The 24,813-nt window shown below is 45.0% G+C and overlaps 1 protein-coding gene across 2 annotated transcripts in view; it reads left to right on the forward strand.

Moving 5' to 3' along the window:
* The first annotated feature begins 3,046 nt into the window (after positions 1-3,046).
* Positions 3,047-24,813, forward strand: part of LOC130267301 (LON peptidase N-terminal domain and RING finger protein 1-like) — a 92,019-nt gene continuing 70,252 nt past the window's right edge. For both annotated transcript variants that reach the window (XM_056516834.1, XM_056516835.1), the window contains exon 1: positions 3,047-3,671. In XM_056516834.1, the coding sequence (XP_056372809.1) occupies positions 3,371-3,671 (301 nt within the window). In that variant the 5' untranslated portion in view covers positions 3,047-3,370. The remainder of the gene's footprint in view (positions 3,672-24,813) is intronic.

The raw sequence follows: 24,813 nt of genomic DNA on the forward strand, positions 1-24,813 counted from the left end.
AGAGTCCTGCTTGTCCTCAGTATACAGAGCCCTGTTTGTCCTCAGTGTACAGAGTCCTGCTTGTCCTCAGTGCACAGAGCCCTGTTTGTCCTCAAGTGCACAGAGCCCTGTTTGTCCTCAAGTGCACAGAGCCCTGCCCTGTATTTTGTCTCTGCATAGACAATAGCTGCAGGGATAAGCCAGGATTTTTTTCACCCAAAATACAAATTTACAAAATACAACTATACATATAATGTTATTATCTATATTATATAAAAGGTTTTTGCAAATGACAGGTACACTTTAAGGATTTCTTGAGAAAGGCTGAATTTTTTTTTATCCCTTAAAGGCAAAGAATGCATCATGGGGGAAGGGGTTAAAAGTTGTAAAAACAACAAACAAACAAGAACTAAATAAATTTGATAACACTGTAATCTGACATTTTTATTGTACAGTGAAAACATTTTGGCCCACACAATTGCACAATTGTGTTTTTGTTTTACATTTTTTAATTTTGCAACAAAATATTTTTTTTTTTTACAGTTTTGCGATAAATTAGACGGTAAGGCTGCATTCACATCACGATTTCTCCATCCGACTTGAGTACACGATTTTTATAGCTTAAAATCGTATGAAATCACATATAAAGTCAGATCCACTGACCTCCATAAAAAAAAAAACTTGGATCCATTACACACATCCGATTTGATCCGCATCCGATTTCACACGATTTTTGTTTGGGTCTGAAATCGGGGTTGACCACGATTTCAGACCTGAACAAAAATCGTCTGAAATCGGATGCGGATCAAATTGGGTGTGTAATGGATCCGATTTTTTTTTATGGAGGTCAGTGAATCTGACTTTATATATGATTCCATATGATTTTAAGTTATAAAAATCATTTACTCAAGTCGGATGGAGAAATCTTGATGTGAACGCAGCCTAAAACGAAAGATGGCAAAAACAGGAAGGGGTTAAACCTGTCCTTCATTTATGATCCGTTTTCAGCTCTGCCTTTCAAAACTACATTCAAAACCCTGAATGTGGGAACGCATCCTTATTAAGCTAAGTTCACATCTGTGTTGCAGATTTCGTATGGCACCTGTAAACATAGCCGGCCACATCACTGCATGACACGAACGGAGCCTGACAGACACCATAGGCCTTAATGAGACCCCGAACTGAGCCTCTGACACAGATGTAACAGTCAACTGTGGCTACAATGGTGACCATATTGGTAGTCACCCAGCTTTCCCAGGTTATTCAGAGGGGGCTACATTCGAGACCATATTGGTAGTCACCCAGCTTCCCCAGGTAATTCAGAGGTGGCTACTAGAGTTGAGCGAACTTGAAGTAAATTGGCTCATAGCAAACCTCGCAGCTCGGCTGTTGATTACTTTAGTCTGCGTAATTTAGTTCAGCTTTCCAAGGGCTCTGGTTGCCTGAAAAAGTCCTGGATGACAGTCTTAGGTCTCCTAGGTCTGTGTCCACCTTTTCCAGGCAACTGGAGCCCTTGGAAAGCTGAACTAATTTATGCAGACTAAAGTAATCAACAGCCGAGCTGCAACATTCACTACGAGCCAATTTACTGTAAGTTTGGTCGACTCTAGTGGCTACAATGGTGGCCAAATTGGTAGCCAAACAACCTTTCCCAAGATATTCAATGGTGGCTACAGTAGTGGCCATTTTGGTAGTTGCCCAGCTTTCCCGGGATATTCAACAGTGGCTCCAATTGTGGTCACATTGGTAGTCACCCAGCTTCCCCAGGATATTTAACGGTAGCTATATTGGTAGTCACTCAGCTTTCCCAGAATACTCAACCATGGCTACAATGGCAGTTCTATAGGTAGTCACCTAGCTTTCCCAGGATATTTAATGGTAGCTATAATAGTGGCAGTCACTCAGCTTTCCCAGAATATTCAATCATGGCTACAATGGCAGTTATATTGGTAGTCAACTAGCTTTCCCAGGATATTTAACAGTGGCTATATTGGTAGTCACACACATTTTCCAGGATAACTAATAGTGACTACGACACCCATATTGGTGGTCACCCAGCTTTCCCACGAAGGTTAACGATGGCTACACTGGCAGCCATATTGATAGCCATCCAACTATTCCAGGATCAGATTCAGGGCTCAAGTCCTGCAGGAACTCATGGGAATGGAGTTCCTGCACTTTTTCCACAGCAGGAACGCAGTTCCCATTAGTAGGAGTCCTGCAGGACCAGCCCTTAAAGGGGTACTCTGCCTGTATACATCGTATTCCCTATCCCAAGGATAGGGGATAAGATGTCTGAACGCAGGGGTCCCCAGCGGCGGTGCTCGGCTGTGTCCCCCCAGACATGGAGTGAACTTCGCTCCGTGCCGAATGACTGGCGAAAGGGGGCAGAGACTCCTGACATCACGGCCATGCCCCCTCAATGCAAGTCTATGGGAGGGGGCGTAACGGCCGTAATTCCCCCTCCCATAGACTTGCATTGCACCTCACGAGCCTCCGGCGCTGCACCCAACGCTCTATACGAATACCGGGTGAGCAGGGAGATTGCGGGGGTCCCCAGCGGCGGGAACCCTGCGATCAGACATCTTATCCCCTATCCTTTGGATAGGGGATAAGATGTCTAGAGGCTGAGTACCCCTTTAAGTGGAAATCTTGGGTGAATTCCCACACTTTTTTTCCCCAGGACTTGACCCCTGATCAGATTTATCTTAGAACAGTCTACACAAGACATGACATCCTTTATACCAGTGTTTCCCAACCAGGGGGACTCTGGCCTTTGGCTGTCCGGGCATGCTGGGAGTTGTAGTTTTGCAACAGCTGAAGGCACCCTGGTTGGGAAACACTGCTTTATACATAGGTTATATCTTTATTTTAGCATTGGAATCCCCCTATTAAAAAACAGTGAGGGTTCTTGTAGGAGCCCAGTATATCGTGACTATCACAATAGCAGTCCGCTCCCCCCTCCTCCCGGTTATGTGACCATTATGAAACACAGACTCTTGGCTGTTTCACAACAAGGGCAGGGAGTCCCCGCTGCAGCCAATGGGAGGGCGCGGTGCCGTGTCATGTGACCGCGGACTTTATGTAATGCACATGTTATATCAGGGTGGCTTATGCTTTGTGTGTGCGGGATCTGGTTTCCTGGGTGCACTGTGGGGCGTCGGGCAGGGGCACTGCTGGCATCGTCTGTGCACCCCTTCCCCTCCCCCCGTACCCTGGCAGCGGTGACTGTCTCCCAGGACGTGCCCACTTCTGCTTGGAAATCAGCTGTTCTTTGTATGGCATGCCAGGGCAGAGGGATGGCACTCACCAGCTGCTGAGCTAAGATGCCCTCTTGCTAGCGGAGGAATCTTCTGCCTATCTCTACAGCTACAGGTCCAAAGCAGCATCAATGGATCTGTTCAGGTGCCCATCCTGCCAGCAGACCCTCTGGGACCCTGTGACTTTGCCCTGTGGGCACACATTCTGCAAGAAATGCCTAGGAGCGGTCAATAGATGCCAGATCTGCAAGCAAAGGCTAAAGGCCAGGGGTGCCCAGGATCTCAGGTGCAATACCCTCCTGTCCAACCTGGTGGACAAGTGCCTGGACAAGGACACCAAAGTGAAGAGGATCACAAGGGACCTGGAGGAGCTGATCTCCAACCAGCAGTATGAGGAGGCTGGCAAGGTGGCCTGCAGAGGAATAGTCATGGGTAAGGAGCGGGAAAGGGTTAAAAGCCGATGCCCCTTATGGGTATGTTCACTACTGGCGGAGACACCTGATGATGTGTTGCCGATTTGCCAAAATAAATTTAATTCTGCAACGTCTGTGAACCTGCCCTTATAGATGTATTTATATAGATCAGTGTTTCCCAACCAGGGTGCCTCCAGCTGTTGCAAAACTACAACTTCCAGCATGCCCGGACAGCCTTTGGCTGTCCGGGCATGCTGGGAGTTGTAGTTTTGCAACAGCTGGAGGCATTCTGGTTGGGAAACACTGCTGTAGATATTGAGGGAGTGTTGGCTGCATGGGCCTGAGATTGTGTCCTCATCTGACCCCCATCTGTTGCATTGACCTATTCTTCTACAGTAGGGTTCTCCTAACCTGAGGCATGCCAGCTGTCGCACAACTACAACTCCCATCATGTCTGTAGTTTTGGGACAGCTAGAGAAGAACAGGTTGAGGAAAGCTGGTTCATTGAATGGCCACGTATGGCGCCTTTGTTCAAAGTTCCAGTTATTGAATAACATTTTTCGGATTCAGGTGTGCCATTTAAAGTGCCATTTGGCACTATGTTTATTGAAAAAAATCAACCAGTGACGCGTTTCGGAGGTAGAGCCCTCCTTCCTCAGATTGGCACCAGTTGATTAAAAAAATAAATAAAGTAATGTTTTCCAGCAGAGTTCCCCTTTAATGCGCACTTTGTGGATTGGTTGTGGATTTTTTGAGTTTCAGTAAATGCTCTCTGTAACCCATTCATTTACCATCCAGGTGAAGATCTGATATCTGACTTGTATATGTATGGGTACTCTAGCAATAAAAATAAATAAATAAAAAAAAAAGGCTGCTTTCACACTATCAAAATGGATCAGCTTTAAAGATCCATTCAATGTTCCGTTATAAAATCCGTGTATCCGTTTTAACCCGTTATAGCCCGTTATTAATAGCGGACGTTATTTTGTCACAGGAGAATGAACGGAAGAAATAGTGTATGCACTATTTCTCCCGTTACCATCTTCCGCTACAAAATAATGTCTGTTATTAATATCGGGCTATAACGGGTTAAAATGGATACTGTAAAAATCCCAGAGACTATAATGGGATTTTCTAACGGCCGTATGGGGTTTTGTAAAGGCCGATTTTAAGGGTTTTTATAACAGAACATTGAACGGACCTTTAAAACGGATACATTTTATAGTGTGAAAGCAGCCTAAGTGGAATTTCTGCCTGCAATTTCAAAACGGAATTGCAAGCGAAAATTCTGTAGTGTGAACCTAGCCTTATACGCACTTTGCGTAACTCCCATTGATGTTAATCCAAGTTATGTAAAAAGACTAGCAGGTGGTGCCATTCTGTTTACATATGAACCATTAGAGTGTAGAACAGCCCATTCAGCTGTTTTCAGCTTCGCAACCTCCTCCAGCCAGCCCTGATCTCAGATAACGGTGGGTCCCACCTCTAGGACCCACACCTATAAAATATTAAAGGCAAGAATTTTCCAAGGGGATTCTCCAGGCGGAAAGTTTGCCTCAAAAACTCTGCAGTGTGCCCTGTGTAGCGAAATCCCATTGCTGCACCGGAAATTTCACACTACGGAATTTCAGAGCGGAATTCCGTTTTGTGGTATGAGCAGGCTGAGAAAAACCATAAGGGAAATTTTCTTTCTAAAATTTTGGCGGAGTGGTCACTAGATATCAGTGGCACCACACGCTGCCAAACTACCTGGTCCCCTTATCGACTGTGGTATGGCAGCCATGAGAGTCCCATCATCCCGCTAACAAAGGTTATAAAACACCTTCAAGTCTACACAAATCAGATTAGTGTGATCTTTAACCCGGGGAAGTGTTTATTGCTTTAGGTGCTGTTTTATGCAAATGAGCTCTTCTCCAGAAGGGGGAAACCTGTCTTTCTAGTCCCATCTGTACATAAAACCCATTGACGAGGGACGAGAACCTCAAAATCTCTGTCTACAGAGGAGTGCCTTTTCCTTTTGAAAAACACTATCACTAAATCCTTTAGTCGTGCTTCAACTACTTAAAGGGGTACCCCGCCCCTAGACATCTTATCCCCTATCCAAAGGAGAGGGGCTAAGATGTCTGACTGGGGGGGTCCCGCCGCTGGGCACCTCCGTGATCTAGGCTGGGGCACCCCAGACATCAGGTGCATCTGAGCAAGCTTTGCGGGACGTAGGCTTTTGATGTCACGGCCAGGCCCCGCTCGTGATGTCATGGCCATGCCCCATCAATTCAAGTCTATTGGGCTTGCATTGAGGGGGTATGGCCATTACGTCACGAGCGGGGCCCGATGCTGTAAATGAATGCTGGGTGCAGAAAAGAGATGGCAGGGGTCCTCAGCGACGAGACCCCCGCGATCAGACATCTTATCCCCTAGCCAAAGGATAGGAGATAAGATGTAAAGGGGCGGAGTACCCTTTTAATGATGGAAGCTTTCTTCCTTTTGGAGAATAACTAATTTGTGTATTTTTTTTTCTCATGGAGCATTGCAAAGCCAGCACCCCCCAGAGTACTAATTTTATGTGATGACTGGTGTATCTGGAATCTTTTATACTCATTGGGTCATGATTGTTTTCTGATATCCCCCTCATACCAAGAAGAACCTCTTCAGTGTTTTTAGCAATACATCTACAGGTTCTGGGGATTACCAGGTGGAAACACAGGACTATAGTGTTGTTGTTGTGTAGTGTGGCCAGCTATTTCATTGACACCTTTGTCAATCTTTACAGTGCTGAGGGAAGGCAAGGATAACTATCTCACAATGTTTATGTAATAATGCTCCAATATTTTCAGATGGAAAGATTTTTTCAGGTTTTCTAGACAGAAAATCAAAACAAAAGAGTCTGTGACCTGAAACAACTATTCCAAGAATAATGGGACCATTGGGGGAGATGTATCAAAACCTGTGCAAGGGAAAACTCTAGTTGCCCATAGCAACCAATCAGATCACCACTTTCATTTTGCAGAGGCCTTAAATATGTAAGACGGGGTCAGATTGGTTTCTATGGGCAACTTTTCCTCTGCACAGCTTGTGATAAATTTCATTGGTGGAGATTTATCAAAACCTGTACAGAGCAAAAAATGACCGGTTGCCCATAGCAACCAATCAGATTACTACTTTCATTTTGTAGAGGCTTTGTGAAAAATGAAAAAAGAAATGATTGGTTGCTATGGGCAACTGAGCAGCTTTTCCTCTGTACAGGTTTTGATAAATCTCCCCCATTGTGTCAGAACCACTTTTGCACCATTCAGATTTCAGCTTCAGCAGACCCACTTTAAAGTTGGCCTTAGACTTGGCTGAACCTACCAATGTTAACAGAATTGGCCTACAATCTTGTTTTAGGGGTGCATGGTTCTTGTCCCTTATACAAGATATCAGGGAAAAGATTTTAGCCTTCCCAATCCTTTATGTGGGGTATAGGCATCAGTAGGAATCTTAAAGCTTTTGTTCTCCTTTGGGTATATTTCTCCTTAAAGAATTAGAGCTGTTGCTTGCCTACGTCTGACCCTTTTGTCCTGTCATGTTCCTCACAGGTGGTTACCCAAGTTTCCTGCTGTCCGTAACATTTATAGCTAGAGTTACCGAATGCTCATTCTTATCACCTACTAGCTGAGTACCCCGCGTTGCCCAGTTTTTCCTTCCTAATCCTTGTTGTGGAGGAAAATCAACAAAGCAGAAAGCTTTTGACTCCATATCCTGTCCTTATATATTGTTGTCATATCCCAACCCCATATCTCAACTTCCTATCCCGACCTCCTGTCCTGTCCCCCTGTCCCTTACTCGTATCCTGTCCTCATATGGGACTGATTTGTGATGAAGATATTGTAAGCTGAAAATAGAAGGGGATGTGGCTTTGTGGGACTGGGCGTGATTTGCCAGCCAGACCGATACACACAAAGGATAGAGGATAAAAGGGCTGGGGCTTAAACAGTGGGTGTGTCTTTGTAAGATGGGGTGTGGCTTGCAAGCCGGACTGACATATTCACAAGGAGATGCTGAATGGAGCTTGTGGAGTAAGGTACTGGAAGTCCTATATACATGTATGGGACTTGAAACAAAAACCCATCTTTTATATAAGGTAAGGTAAGGGTTAATTTCACTATCATATTTTTTATTTAATATGTGTACCAGGTATTATTGAAATATCTCCAGCCGTACAGAAGTTATGCAGGAACATACATTTCCCATTGATTTGAATGAGACTTTAAACAAACGCTCCGACCCTCACGAATGGGGGTAGTTAAGGGTTAAATTAACTATCCTATATTTTAAGTGGACATATAAGTAACATGTGACCAAGTATTATTGAAATATCTCCAGCCGTTTGGACGTTATGCAGGAACATATATTTCCCATAGACTTGTTTGGGACTTTAACCCCTTAAGGACCAGGCCATTTTACACCTTAGGACCAGAGCGCTTTTTGAACATCTGACCACTGTCACTTTAAACATTAATAACTCTGGAATGCTTTTAGTTAACATTCTGATTCCGAGATAGTTTTTTCGTGACATATTCTACTTTAACATGGTGGTAAATTTTTGTCGATACTTGCATCCTTTCTTGGTGAAAATCCCAAAATTTGATGAAAAAATTGAAAATTTTGCATTTTTCTAACTTTGAAGCTCTCTGCTTGGAAAATGGATATTCCAAATAATATAATAATACTTTTGGAAGACACCAGAGGGCTTCAAAGTTCAGCAGCAATTTTCCAATTTTTCAGGGACCAGTTCAGGTTTGAAGTGGATTTGAAGGGTCTTCATCTTAGAAATACCCCACAAATTACCCCATTATAAAAACTGCACCCCCCAAAATATTCTAAATGACATTCAGTCAGCGTTTTAACCTTTAGGTGTTTCACAGGAATAGCAGAAAAGTGAAGGAGAAAATTCACAATCTTCATTTTTTACACTCGCATGTTCTTGTAGACCCAATTTTTGAATTTTTACAAGGGGTAAAAGGAGAAAATGTATACTTGTATTTGTAGCCCAATTTCTCTCGAGTAAGCACATACCTCATATGTCTATGTAAAGGGTTCGGCGGGCGCAGTAGAGGGCTCAGAAGCAAAGGAGCGACAAGGGGATTTTGGAGAGTACGTTTTTCTGAAATGGTTTTTGGGGGGCATGTCGCATTTAGGAAGCCCCTATGGGGCCAGAACAGCAAAAAAAAAAACACATGGCATACCATTTTGGAAACTAGACCCCTTGAGGAACGTAACAAGGAATAAAGTGAGCCTTAATACCCCACAGGGGTTTCACGACTTTTGCATATGTAAAAAAAGAAAAAAAAAATTTTCACTAAAATGTGTGTTTCCCCCCACAAATTTCACATTTTTGCAAGGGTTAATAGCAGAAAATACCCCCCAAAATTTGTAACCCCATCTCTTCTGAGTATGGAGGTACCCCATAAGTTGGCCTGAAGTGCACTATGGGCGAACTACAATGCTCAGAAGAGAAGGAGTCATATTTGGCTTTTTGAGAGCAAATTTTGCTCGGGGGCATGCCGCATTTAGGAAGCCCCTATGGTGCCAGAACAGCAAAAAAAAAAACACATGGCATACCATTTTGGAAACTAGACCCCTTGAGGAACGTAACAAGGAATAAAGTGAGCCTTAATACCCCACAGGGGTTTCACGACTTTTGCATATGTAAAAAAAAATGTTCCACTAAAATGTGTTTCCCCCCAAATTTCACATTTTTGCAAGGGTTAATAGCAGAAAATACCCCCCAAAATTTGTAACCCCATCTCTTCGGAGTATGGAAGTACCCCATAAGTGGACGTCAAATGCACTACAGGAGCTCTACAATGCTCAGAAGAGAAGGAGTCACATTTGCAAATTTTGCTGAAATGGGGGGGACATGTTGCATTTAGGAAGCCCCTATGGTGCCAGGACAGCAAAAAAAAAAAAAAAACACATGGCATACTATTTTGGAAACTGCACCCCTCAAGGAACATAACAAGGGGTACAGAGAGCCTTAACACCCCACAGGTGTTTAATAAATATTCATGAAGTGGGATGTGAAAATGAAAATTTTAATTTTTTTTTACACTAAAATGCTGGGGTTACCCCAAATTTTTCATTTTTCACAAGTGGTAATGTCATTGTAAATGTGTAAATACATTTCTTTGGAGTAAGGACATACCTCAAGTCTGGGCGTAACAGCGTGCACACCGGTCTCAGAGGTGCCGGAGATCAGTCAGGGTCCTTGAGCTTTGGCTTTCTCCTATGGAGCCAGAACAGTGGGACCCCCCCTCAAGGGGCATTACATGGGGTAAATAACTGGGGTACACTAAGTAACTAAAATGGGGTACAGTGGGACATAAAATTATAAAACAGATTATGTTCCCAGAATGATAACCCAGAGCATAGCCAAAGCAAAAAAATATGCCCGCCCCAAACCCTATGCTCTGAATCATCATTCTGGAATGTGATATGTGTGGCCGTCCCTAACTTGTTGCCTCAAATGCGCACCGCGCTCAGGTGGAGAGAGAGCGCTGCACATTTGAGGCAACATAAAAAGTCCCTGATGATAGTGACTCAGTGACCCATGACCCATTTTTTATTAAAAAAAAATACCCCCAGAGGTCTTATCAGTTTTTTTTTTTTTGGGATTAAATATTTTTTTGGGCAATTTAGTGGTTTTATGGGGTTAAAACTTGGAATGTACTCTGGACTTGGTACATTTGGGTCAAATTGTGGAAAATTAAAATGAAGAGGGAAAATTTAGAACTCCATGGAAGTGTGATACTCCCTGAAGCAATTCTTAATTCAGAGGCCCGGATGATCGGGGCAAGTGTCACATTGAGTGGTGGTGTCCTTCCGAATCCCCCTCTTGTAACACACTCTGCATCTTTTCTGGGCTCGTCCCTTCTTTCCAGTGTGGGGGATCTCACCTGGAAAGTGTTGGCCTGGGATGATCCTGACACCTATTACTTCAGTTCCTTGGGAAGTCCGGCCTGCTCTTTCCCGGTCGCCAAAGATCAGGACCTTTAGGACTTCTTCTTGGAACTGGAGGAATGTCCCTGTGTTGCCAGCGTACTGGGACAGTACAAAAGAGTTGTACATGGCAACCTGTACCATGTAGACCGCAACTTTCTTGTACCATACCCGTGTTTTCCGCATGGCATTATATGGCTTGAGGACTTGATCAGAAAGATCAACTCTCCCCATATACCGATTGTAGTCCAGAATACAATCGGGCTTGAGGACCGGTGTTGTGGTACCTCGCACAGGGACAGGTGAGCTGCCGTTGCCATGAATAGTGGTCAGCATAAGGACATCCCTCTTATCCTTATACTTGACCAGCAACAGGTTTTCATGGGCAAGGGCACGGGACTCGCCCTTGGGAATAGGTATCTTAACAAAATTTAGAGGGAGGCCTCTCTGGTTTTTCCGCATGGTCCCCCAAGCGGACGTGGATCTGGCGGCAAGGGATGTGAACAGAGGGATGCTGGTATAAAAGTTGTCCACGTACACGTGGTAACCCTTATCCAGCAATGGGTGCACAAGCTCCCAAACGATTTTCCCTCTAACACCCAGAGTGGGGGAACAATCTGGGGGTTCAATACGGGATTCTCGTCCCTCATTCACTCTAAACTTGAGAGTGTACCCGGAGGTACTCTCACAAAGTTTATAGAGCTTCACGCCATACCGGGGGGAGGGTAGTGTGTGTGTGTGTGTGTGTGTGGGGGGGGGGGGGGGGTTATGTACTGTGTGTGTGCTTGGTGTATACTATATATAATGGTGTGTGATTAGAAATCACTCTCCGTTATATGGGGGAGAAATAATGCTGCAGCCAAAAAATAAATGGGGGGGCTCATGCAGCGCCCTGAACCCCTAATAGGGCCCGGGTCACACTGAAAAACTGCAGAAGACCCTTGGGGACCTATTAGGGGGTCAGGGGGGGGGGGATTTATTTTTTTTACTTTATTTTTTACTATTTACCCTACCTTTCCCTGGGCTGTATGCTTTCCCTGATCTATGGGGGGGCTTCTTTTCTTCTCTGGGGGCTCCGATCTCGGCAGAGGGGGGGGGGGGGGGGGAGGGGGTCCCCGGCTTCCTCCAGCAGCTCTGACCGCTGACAGAACTCAGCCAGCCGCGGGAGCTGCAGGAGAATGCTGTTATCTCCTCCCCTGACGATCGTCCAGCCAATAGCAGCGGTCCTGGGGGGGTGGCGAAATCGCCACCTCCCCATAGATACAGTGGGTGATAGGGGGTGTATCATACACCCCCGATCACCTTGTATCTCCGGGTCAGCGGGTCACACGTGACCCGCATCGCCGGAATAGCCGCAAATCGCATGTGTGAATCGCCGACATGGGGGGGTCTAATGACCCCCCTGGGCATTTGCACGGGATGCCTGCTGAATGATTTCAGCAGGCATCCCGGTCCGATCCCCGCCCGGCGCACGGCGGGGACCAGAACTGCCTATGACGTAAATGTACGTCCTTGGTCCTTAAGACCCAGGGTGTCGTGACGTACCGTTACGTCATGGGTCCTGTAGGGGTTAAACAAAAACCCTGACCCTGGCCAATGGGGATGAGTAATGGTTAAATTACCTATCCTATGTTTGTTGTTGACATATAAAGTAACATGTGTGCCAAGTTTCATGTTAATATCTTTAGCCGTTTGGACATGATGCTGGAACACACACACACACACACACACACACACACACATTGGTCCTCATTTACTGTTGCAAACCCGACATGTTTTGTGGGGTTGTGCGCCAAATTCTGGCGCATTGCGGGCGAAATTCTGTCTGCACCAGAATTTGCACCAGAATTTAACTTGTTGGGGACGGAGGGCATATGGATATGCCCTCGCGTCTTATCACTTGAGGACGGAGGGCGTACCTGTACGCCTTCCGCATTTCCGATCACTGCCGGGCTGTGATCAGACCGGAATGACTGCTGATATCTATCAGCAGGCATCCCGTGGCAATGCCTAGGGGGGGTCCTGAGACAACCCGACCCCCCCCCCCCACCCCCATGTCGGCGATCGCCGCAAATCGCCGGTCAATTCAGACCGACGACTTTCAGCGATTCCGGTTTAATGGGGTAACTGGTGACCCCATAGCTCGGACCATGCTAAAGGATAGGAGCGAGGTGGCAGTGCTGCCACCTCCTCCTATCCCCTGCCATTGGTCGATCAGGCTGTCGACCAATGACAGTTGGGGGGTGGGAGTGTTAGAGTTCATTTCCCCCGCTCTGCCCACCGATCGAAGTTTGGGCAGAGCGGGGGAGAAACAAGCAAGGGGGGGGGGGGGGGGGAGACCGGTTTTAGTGGAAACAAGCCCCATCCTTGTATCCGGGTCTGCCCCTATTGCAAAGTCCTAATTTATGCCTCAAGTGCGCATGGCGCTCTCTCACTTCAGTCGTATTTCAAGGCAACAGTTTAGGGTCACATATGGGGTATCTCCGTACTCGGGAGAAATTGTGTTACAAATTTTAGGGGGATTTTTCTCCTTTTACCCCTTATGAAAAGGAAAAGTTGGGGGCTACACCAGCCTGTTAGTGTAAAGTTTTTAAATATTTTTTACACTAACATGCTCGTGTTGCTTGATACTTCTTATTTTCACAAGCGGTTAAAGGAAAAAAAGACCCCCAAAATTTGTAGCGCAATTTCTCCTGAGTATGGAAATACACAATATGTGGCCGTAAAATGCTCTGTGGGTGCACAACAAGGCTCAGGAGTGAGAGCGCACAATGTGCATTTGAGGTCTAAATTGGTGATTTGCACAGGGGTGACAGCTGGTTACAGCGGTTCTGACATAAACACAAAAGAAATAATACACACGTGACCCCATTTTGGAAACTACACCCCTCACGGAATGTAACAAAGGGGTAAAGTGAGCCTTAACACCCCACAGGTGTTTTTACGAATTTTCGTTAAAGTTGGACGTGAAAATAAAAAAATAAAAAAAATTTCCCCTGAAATGCTGGTGTTACCCCAAATCTTTCATTTTCACAAGGGGTAATAGGAAAAAAGCCTCCTAAAATTTGTAACCCCAGTTCTTCTGAGTATGGAAATACCCCATATGTGGATGTAAAGTGCTCTGCTGGTGAACTACAAGGCTCAGAAGAGAATGAGCGCCATTGGGCTTTTGGAGAGAAAATTAGGCTGGAATTGAAGGCCATGTGTGTTTACAAAGCCCCATGCTGCCAGAACAGTGGACCCCCCCACATGTGACCCCATTTTGGAAACTACACCCCTTTATGTAATATAATAAGGGGTACAGTGAGCATTTACACCCCACAGGTGTCTGACAGATTTTTGGAACAGTGGTCCGTGAAAATGAAAAAATTTTTCATTTGCACAGCCCACTGTTCCAAAGATCTGTCAAACGCCAGTGGGGTGTAAATGCTCACGGCTCAGGTAGGGAATCGACGGGGGGGAGAAATGAAAGTGAAAGTAAAGTGATCTTTACTGTGGCAACCACTAGGAAGGCCGGAGTGCAACTCCCAGCATGCCCAGACAGCCAAAGGGTGTCTGGGCATGCTGGGAGTTGTAGTTTTGCAACATCTGGTGGGTCATAGTTTGGTGACCACTGTTACAGTGGTGCCCAAATGGTAGCCCTCCAGATGTTGCCAAACTACAACTCTCAGCATGCCTAGACCACCCAGGCATGCTGGGAGTTGTAGTTCTGTAACATCTGTCCCTTCAGATTTTGCCATTTTCATTACAGTTTTGAAAATTGCTGCTCTAATTTGAAGCCCTCTAATTTTTTCAAAAAGTAAAAATATGTCCATTTTATGATGCCAACATAAAGTGGACATGTTAATGGACATTTATCAACGGGTTTAGTCAGGTTTTCTTTACTATAATTGTCGCAACTGCGACTACGCGATTTTTTGTGCGACATTTTGACTGGAAAGCGAGAAAAGCAAGTTTTCCAAAAATTAGCTACATAGTAATAATTTTAAAATGGACTACGGGTAGTCGGGTATTTATTAACTGCGACAGTCGCAACTGCGCAAAAAAAAGCAATAGGGTTAAAAATTGACTACCGTATATACTCGAGTATAAGTCGAGTTTTTCAGCACGATTTTTCGTGCTGAAAACACCCCCCTCGGCTTATACTCGAGTGAACTCTCCACCCGCAGTGGTCTTCAACCTGCGGACCTCCAGAGGTTTCAAAACTACAACTCCCAGCAAGCCCGGGCAGCCATCGGCTGTCCGGGCTTGCTGGGAGTTGTAGTTTTGAAACCTCCGAGGTCCGCAGGTTGAAGACCACTGCGGCCTTCGACATCATCCAGCCCCCTCTCACCCCCTTTAGTTCTGTACAGTACTCACCTCCACTCGGCGCTGGTCCGGTGCTGCAGGACTGTCCGGAGAGGAGGTGGTCCGGTGGGATAGTGGTTCCGGGCTGCTATCTTCACCGGGGAGGCCTCTTCTAAGCGCTTCGGGCCCGGCCCCAGAATAGTCACGTTGCCTTGACAACAACGCAGAGGTACGTTCATTGCCAACGTACTTCTGCGTCATTGTCAAGGCAACGCCTCTATTCCGGGCCGGAAGCGCGGAGAAGAGGCGCCCCCAGTGAAGATAGCAGCCCGGAACCACTATCCCACCGGACCACCTCCTCACCGAACAGTCCTGCAGGACCGGACCAGCGCCGAGCGGAGGTGAGTACTGTACAGAACTAAAGGGGGTGAGAGGGGGCTGGATGATGTCGAAGGCCGCAGTGGTCTTCAACCTGCGGACCTCCGGAGGTTTCAAAACTACAACTCCCAGCAAGCCCGGACAGCCGATGGCTGCCCCGGCTTGCTGGGAGTTGTAGTTTTGAAACCTCTGGAGGTCCGCAGGTTGAAGACCACTGCGGGCGGATGATGACAAGAGGATGATGAAGGGGTGGGGGTGTGGGATGATGAAGGGGGGTGTGTGGGCTGATGACAAGGGGATGATGAAGGGGGGTGTGTGGGATGATTACAAGGGGATGATGACAAGGGGATGATGAAGGGGGGTGGGGATGATGAAGGGGGGGTGTGGGATGATGATGAAGGGGGGTGGGGATGATGACAAGGGGATGATGAAGGGGGGGTGTGGGATGATGACAAGGGGATGATGACAGGTGATGATGATGAGGGTCTGGATGATGACAGGCGGTGATGATGATGAGGATGTTAATGACGGGGGTCTGGATGATGACAGGGGGGGATGATGTATTTCCCACCCTAGGCTTATACTCGAGTCAATAACTTTTCCTGGGATTTTGGGTTGAAATTAGGGGTCTTGGCTTATACTCGGGTCGGCTTATACTCGAGTATATACGGTAAATTTACTCCAGCTCAAACATGGAGCAGAAAAAGCTACTACCAAAGTAAAAAAGAAAAATTACTTACGTGAAAGAAAATTATCAACAGGCTGAAACCAGTTGATAAATAAGTCGCACATAAGCAAAAAAAAAAGTAAGGAAAAAATTACTAAAAAAAAGAATACATAAGCAAACATTGATAAATGTCCCTCATTGTATTTGTGAATAAAAATTAAATTTATTTGGAATATCCATTTTCCTTACAAGCAGAGAGCTTCAAAGTTAGAAAAAATGCTAAATTTTCTAAATTTTCATGAAATTTTGGGATTTTTCACCAATAAAGGATGCAAATAACGCTGAAAATTTACCACTAATATAAAGTAGAATATGTCACAAAAAAACAATCTCAGAATCAGAATATTCTGTAAAAGCGTTTTAGAGTTATTAACGCTTAAAGTGACTGTGGTCAGAATTGCGAAAAAGGGCTGAGTCCTTAAGGTGAAAAAGGGCTCAGTCCTTAAGGGGTTAAAGCCCACTGATCTCTTCAAAAAGTAAAAACATGTCAACTTTATGATGCAAACATAAAGTTAACCTATTTTTTATGTGAATCAATATGTAATTTATTTGACATGTCCTTTTTTCCTTACAAGCAAAGAGTTTCAAAGTTAGAAAAATGCAAAATTTTCAAATTTTTGCTGAAATTTGGGAATTTTTCACCAAGAAATGATGCAAGGATCGACGAAAATTTACCACTAACTTAAAGTAGAATATGTCACGAAAAAACAATTTCTGAATCAAATTTATAAGTAAAAGCATCCCAGAGTTATTAATGCATAAAGTGATAGAGGTCAGATTTGAAAAACATTTTCCCACCCTTAGGGTTATAAAAGGGCTCCGTCCCCAATGGGTTAAAAAACCTCGACTAAATCTCCATTTTAAGCAAAAGGCGGTGTGGTCACCTAAAAGGGGCATGTTCCCGACATTTTCACAAAAACCCAACATATTTACTAAAGTTTCCTCAGAAAATGTTGAGGAAAACCAGACAGATCAGAGCATGTGTAAAAAAAATAAATAAAAAAATAGAAAAAGAGAAAAATGTAGGGAAACCTTAGTAAATACTGTGGAAAAAAAAATTGTAGGGAATTATAACCCTAAAAGAAACCTACACTCCACTCTTAGTAAATAAGGGCCATTGAGATATATATATATATATATATATATATATATATATATATATATATATATATATATATATATATATATATATATATATATATATATATATTTGATCAAGGGATTGCACATGTCGAATTTCAACATGCCAGATACTTATTTTGCTTAACATATGCCATCAGATGGGTGACCCATTCACGGTCACATTAAGTTTCTTGGTACGCTTTGGGCTGTACTTTTGGCAGAATGTCAAAAAGGGATGCCGACGTGACCATGTTGCCGATAGACTCATAGACTTCAATAGGCAGAATGTTGCTCATCTGTGACTACAATCAATCCTTTGCCCATTACCGTATTTTTCGCCGTATAAGACGCACTTTTTCTAGGGGGGAAAAGTTTTTGGGGGGGAAAAGTTTTTGGGGGGGAAAAGTCGGTGCGTCTTATACGGCGAATACACCCCTATCGCGGCGGTCCCTGCGGCCATCAACGGCCGGGACCCGCGGCTAATACAGGACATCACCGATCGCGGTGATGCCCTGTATTAACCCTTCAGACGCGGCGATGAAAGCTGACCGCCGCGTCTGAAGGGAAAGTGACACTAACCCGGCTGTTCAGTCGGGCTGTTCGGGACCGCCGCGGTGAAATCGCGGCGGTCCCGAACAGCCCGACTGAATAGCCGGGTTTGTGCTTACAGGACACCGGGAGGGACCTTACCTGCCTCCTCGGTGTCTTCTCCGTTCAGGGATCCCCTGTATGTTGGCGCTCTCCTTCCTCGTCATCATGTCGTCGCGTACGTGCGTCGGCGTGCGTAACGACGTGATGGCGGCGATGGAGAGCGAGGATACCCGGCCGGCAGCAGAGACGTTCCAGAGCGACGGGAGCGACATCCAGGGCAGCGGTGACGGGTCCGGAGCGGCGGGGACACGTGAGTATTACCTCCTCTTGCAGTGGTCTTCAATCTGCGGACCTCCAGATGTTGCAAAACTACAACTCCCAGCATGCCCGGACAGCCGTTGGCTGTCCGGGCATGCTGGGAGTTGTAGTTTTGCAACATCTGGAGGTCTGCAGGTTGAAGACCACTATTGGGTTCAAAATCTTTATTTTTTTAGATTTTGCCCCTAAAAATTGGGTGCGTCTTATACGCCGGTGCGTCCTATAGGACGAAAAATACGGTATATACATCATCTGTGATAGACTCTGGAAACACTGTCCGCCACATTTTCGAGTCCCAGACAGAGAACCTATATGAGTCTGTGGACATTTTGGCAACAGGTCAGTCTATAAGTCTGCATCCCTCTTTGATACTTCTCTGTAAAGTAAAGTAAAGTAAAGTAATGCTGAAAACGTACTGTGAAAGAAACCTTAGGTTCTGAGAGGCCACATTTAATCTAATATATGGGGGCTCTTTATATGTGTAAATATATATCCCATCCTGCCTTATTAATGTAGGTGGACTGAGAAATAGGGAAAACTAAAAGAACTATCATTCTATATGAGGTCTCTCTTGGTTGTCACCCTCTCTGAATAGAGAACTTTTGGCAAAGTAAAACTGGTGGTGTTTTAGATTTAAAGGGGTACTATGGTGGAAAACATTTTTTTTTCTAATCAACTGGTACCAGAAAGTTTATACAGATTTGTAAATTACTTCTATATAAAAATATGAATCATTCCAGTACTTAACAGCTGCTGTATGCTCCAGAGGAAGTTGTACAGTTATTTTCAGTCTTACCACAGTTCTCTCTGCTGACACCTCTGTCCATGTAAGGATCTGTCCAGAAACAAATCCCCATAGCAAACCTCTCCTGCTCAGCACAGTTCCTGACATGGACAGAGGTGTCAGCAGAGAGAGCACTGTGGTCAGACAGAAAATAACTATACAACTTCCTGTGGAGCATACAGCAGTTGATATGTACTGGAAGGATTAAGATTTTTAAATACAAGTAATTTACAGATCTGTATAACTTTTTGGCACCAGTTGATTTAAAAAAATAAAAATAAATGTTTTCTACTGGAATACCCCTTTTTAAGGTGGATTTAATAGAAAGGACACAATTATCACGGATCATGAACATGGAGAAACCCTACACAAAACATGTTTCAAAAAGTCACTTATAGATGGTTTGTTCCCATAAACAGTGAGTTACATCACCGCTGTGTTTATCACCTGTAGATTCCATATAATTTTTTTTTTTTTTTTTTTTTTTTTTTTTTTAAAAGGCATCCTGGTTTGTAGCTACTTTTGTTAGTAGAAATAGCCCTGGGCTGATAAGACAGACAGACATCTTATCATTTACATATGTAACTTGTGACACCTAACCCTAGGTGGAATATGGGACATTTGCTTTCTATATGTTTCCAAATACATAGATGAATTTTGGCTGAACTTAAAATATTTAAGTGGAACCGCTGACCTTCACTGTCCTGACCCAGTGGCAGATGTTGGTGGAATAATGGATCGGACATGTTGATGAAATAAACACGCCTGACACTTTATTCTTGCGGGAGTTAAGAACAAGCCTTCAGCTGATTTTAACTTGTAGGCCATATACCTCCAGCAGTGGCTTCAAACACATGCATGCTCATTTGAACCAAGGATGCATGTGTATAGAGGTTGGGAAGCTGTTGTTTGGGTAATAGGTATGTCCCATTGTTTGTATAGGGAATCAATGCCATATTTCACTTAACATGTCAATGGTACTTATGGGCTCTCAAAGCCACGAAAAAATTCATGTAACAATTCCAAGCGTAGGCCCCATCCATGTCTACATGTAGTGGAAAAATGAACATGCTGTTTAGCATGCTCACTACCTTGCTAAAATGTGTGCTTTTCTTTTTCAATATATAGGGTGAAATTCACTGTAATTCTGCAGAACAATCGGATTTTGTTGCAGAATTGGTTCAGGTTTGCTGTACCCTTATAAATCTTGATTTGATTAATTGAGTTATTAGATAAACTTGAGACACCAAGAAAGTAATGATTTAAAGCTCTTTAAAGAATTGGCAAATACCATGACTTGGGGTGCGTTTACAAGGCCGATTACTTCCTTCCCGTTTTTCTCCCCTAAACGGACCATACTACTAATGGATGCAAACATTCTGTGGCTTCCTCTTTGGTATTGTGTTTTTAACTTTCATTTTTAAATCCCCCGTGGGGAGCCCTGAATGACCAGAACTGAGGAGCCATTTAGGGCTCCCAGCGGGGGATTTAAAAATGAACATTGTGAGTAGCAGGGGGGGGGGCATATCTATATTAAAAGCGTTGTAGGGGGCAAGATATATATATAGCGCTACAGGGGGGATCAGACATATAGCCTATATATACAGCGCACTTATAATATGCCCCTTGCAGCGCATTAATAAATATATATCCCCCACCAGCGCATATATATATGTGTATACCCCCGCCAGCGCATTTATATATACCCCCAAGCAGCGCATGTACATGTACCCCCAAGCAGCGCTTGTATAATGTACCCCCAAGCAGCGCATGTATAATGTACCCCCAAGCAGCGCAGCGCATGTATAATATGCCACCGCATCGCTATATGTGAAAAACATTCTAGCAGCAACATCTGCCAGCCAGATGATGATGATAAAAAATATACTTTTCATTCATAGGGCTGTGGTGCCATATGTATATAGATGCGCTGGGGGGAGAAGATAGCGCTATATGTCTGCCCCCCCAGCGCATCTATATACATATGCCCCTGCGGCGCTATGAATGAAAAGTATTTCTATCAGCATCATCAGGCTGGCCGGTGCTTTTCAAATATAGCGATGCGGTGGCATATTATACATGCGCTGCGCTGCAGGGGGGTACATTATACATGCGCTGCAGGGGGGTACATTATACATGCGCTGCAGGGGGGTACATTATACATGCGCTGCAGGGGGGTACATTATACATGCGCTGCAGGGGGGTACATTATACATGCGCTGCAGGGGGGTATATATATAAATGCGCTGGCGGGGGGTATATATTTATTAATTCGCTGCAGGGAGCATATTATAAATGCGCTGGGGGGGGGCTAGATATATAGGCTATATGTCTGCCCCCCCCCTGCAGCGCTATATATCTTTCCCCACCACAGCGCTTTTAATATAGATATGGCCACCCCTGCTACTCACAAAGAGCCCTGAATGGTTCCTCAGTACTGGCCATTCAAAGCTCCCCGCGAGGGATTTAAAAATTAAAGTTATAACACCCCATACAGCTCCCCTGCTTAATAACTTCTGATCGCATTGGGTGTCAGAAGTGAGACCCGGTGCGATCAATCCCTCAGCCCCTGTACAGAGTCTGTTCCATGATGGGGGTAGTAGTACAATCAATAACGTAGTCTCCCCAGCCACCCGCAGACTCCTGCAGCCAGGGAGCTACTACTCCCATCATGGAAACAAGTCTGTTCCATGATGGGAGTAGTAGTGGTCCCACAACACTGCAGGAGTCTGCTGATTTCACCTCTTCTGAGCATGCTCAGAAGAAATAACGGTTAGTATAAACCAGGGGCAAACGGATGACATTAAAGGTTCGTCTGTTTGCCATAGACTTCAATGTTAAAATTATGAAGAAAGTAATGATTTAAAGCTCTTTAAAGAATTGGCAAATACCATGACTTGGGGTGCGTTTACAAGGCCGTTTACTTCCTTCCCGTTTTTCTCCCCTAAACGGACCATACTACTAATGGATGCAAACATTCTGTGGCTTCCTCTTTGGTATTGTGTTTTTAACTTTCATTTTTAAATCCCCCGTGGGGAGCCCTGAATGACCAGAACTGAGGAGCCATTCAGGGCTCCCAGCGGGGGATTTAAAAATGAACATTGTGAGTAGCAGGGGGGGCATATCTATATTAAAAGCGTTGTAGGGGGCAAGATATATATAGCGCTACAGGGGGATCAGACATATAGCCTATATATACAGCGCACTTATAATATGCCCCTTGCAGCGCATTAATAAATATATATCCCCCACCAGCGCATATATATATGTGTATACCCCCGCCAGCGCATTTATATATACCCCCAAGCAGCGCATGTACATGTACCCCCAAGCAGCGCTTGTATAATGTACCCCCAAGCAGCGCATGTATAATGTACCCCCAAGCAGCGCAGCGCATGTATAATATGCCACCGCATCGCTATATGTGAAAAACATTCTAGCAGCAACATCTGCCAGCCAGATGATGATGATAAAAAATATACTTTTCATTCATAGGGCTGTGGTGCCATATGTATATAGATGCGCTGGGGGGAGAAGATAGCGCTATATGTCTGCCCCCCCAGCGCATCTATATACATATGCCCCTGCGGCGCTATGAATGAAAAGTATTTCTATCAGCATCATCAGGCTGGCCGGTTCTTTTCAAATATAGCGATGCGGTGGCATATTATACATGCACTGCGCTGCAGGGGGGTATATTATACATGCGCTGCAGGGGGGTACATTATACATGCGCTGCAGGGGGGTACATTATACATGCGCTGCAGGGGGGTACATTATACATGCGCTGCAGGGGGGTACATTATACATGCGCTGCAGGGGGGTACATTATACATGCGCTGCAGGGGGGTACATTATACATGCGCTGCAGGGGGGTACATTATACATGCGCTGCAGGGGGGTACATTATACATGCGCTGCAGGGGGGTACATTATACATGCGCTGCAGGGGGGTACATTATACATGCGCTGCAGGGGGGTACATTATACATGCGCTGCAGGGGGTACATTATACATGCGCTGCAGGGAGGTACATTATACATGCGCTGCAGGGGGGTATATATATAAATGCGCTGGCGGGGGTTATATATTTATTAATTCGCTGCAGGGAGCATATTATAAATGCGCTGGGGGGGGGGGGGGGGGCTAGATATATAGGCTATATGTCTGCCCCCCCCCCCTGCAGCGCTATATATCTTTCCCCACCACAGCGCTTTTAATATAGATATGGCCACCCCTGCTACTCACAAAGAGCCCTGAATGGTTCCTCAGTACTGGCCATTCAAAGCTCCCCGCGAGGGATTTAAAAATTAAAGTTATAACACCCCATACAGCTCCCCTGCTTAATAACTTCTGATCGCATTGGGTGTCAGAAGTGAGACCCGGTGCGATCAATCCCTCAGCCCCTGTACAGAGTCTGTTCCATGATGGGGGTAGTAGTACAATCAATAACGTAGTCTCCCCAGCCACCCGCAGACTCCTGCAGCCAGGGAGCTACTACTCCCATCATGGAAACAAGTCTGTTCCATGATGGGAGTAGTAGTGGTCCCACAACACTGCAGGAGTCTGCTGATTTCACCTCTTCTGAGCATGCTCAGAAGAAATAACGGTTAGTATAAACCAGGGGCAAACGGATGACATTAAAGGTTCGTCTGTTTGCCATAGACTTCAATGTTAAAATTATGATGTCTGTTTTTTTTCTTCCGTTTTTTTTTTTCACGGAAGAAAAAATACTGCCTGTGCCATTTTTTTCTGCCGTGAAAAAAAAAACGGAAATTAGTGCAGACGGGTGCAAACGTATGTAAACGGATTGTAAAAACGTTTTTAATCCGTTTACAGCCTGCAAAAACTGAACCAAAACCGGGATACAAAAATGGGGACAAACGGCCGTGTGAACGCACACCCTTAGTAATGTGTCAGTGAGGAAGTATGTACATTTTGTTTACAGTATCAATTCATGAAGATAATCCGAAATAATGGCTTTTCACTTGCATGACTTCAATGCTGGATCGTTTTTTGTTGGAGTGGACATTTACTTGCAGGAACGCCTCCTATAGGTGTCACTAGAGATACAGTTTTTTCTTTTCTTCTGGAGAGCTATTTTGCATGTACTTTTGTATATATTCTCCTTGAGGAAAAACCAACACCTGAGAATCTGTACAGAATCTTACATTTTTAGGGGGCTAAAAAACTAATAAATCTTAAAGGGCATTTTGCAAGTTTTTAAAAACTTTTTTTTTTTTTTTTTTTTATAGATTTGTTTCAGGAAAAGCTGGTTGGCTGGTTGACATTTATTGTGTAGGACCTAAAGGGGGTACTCCCCTGGATTTTTTAAATTAACCGGTGCCAGAAAGTTAAACAGATTTGTAAATTGCTCTATTAAAAAATCTTAACCTTTCCAGTAGGGATCGACCGATTATCGTTTTTTTAGGGCCGATACCGTTACTCTGTGGAGGTTAGGACCGATAGCCAATAACTTATACCGATATTCCAGTATAAGTTATCGGCTATTTAAACAACCCCCCCGGCGACACCGCTGCAGATCATTGATTTAAAGCGGGCGCTTTAAATCAATGAACTGCAGCGGCTTTTGCGGTGCTAGAGACCGCCGCCGCCACCCGCTTCTCTCCCCCTGCCTGTCCTTTATAATTACCTGTTCCCGGGGCCCAGGGTCCGCTCTACTTCTGGCTCCGGCGGCATCCTCCTGAGCTGTCACTGTGCGCACTGACTCATCATTGCGCTGTGCAGCGCACAGCGTAACACAGGACGGCGCAGGAGCCAGAAATAGCGTGGACCCCGGGAACAGGTAATTATAAAACCGGGAATGGGGGAGGCAATGGGGCGGCGGGGCGGTGGGGGGTGCGGCGCGGTGCGGTGGGGGTGTGGTGCGGCACGGGGGCATTATCGGATTATCGGCAAGGTAATTGTGAATATCGGTCGATCCCTACCTACCAGTCCTTATCTGCTGTTGTATGC

This window comes from Hyla sarda, chromosome 4, assembly GCF_029499605.1.
Source record: "Hyla sarda isolate aHylSar1 chromosome 4, aHylSar1.hap1, whole genome shotgun sequence".
NCBI classification, from domain to species: domain Eukaryota; kingdom Metazoa; phylum Chordata; class Amphibia; order Anura; family Hylidae; genus Hyla; species Hyla sarda.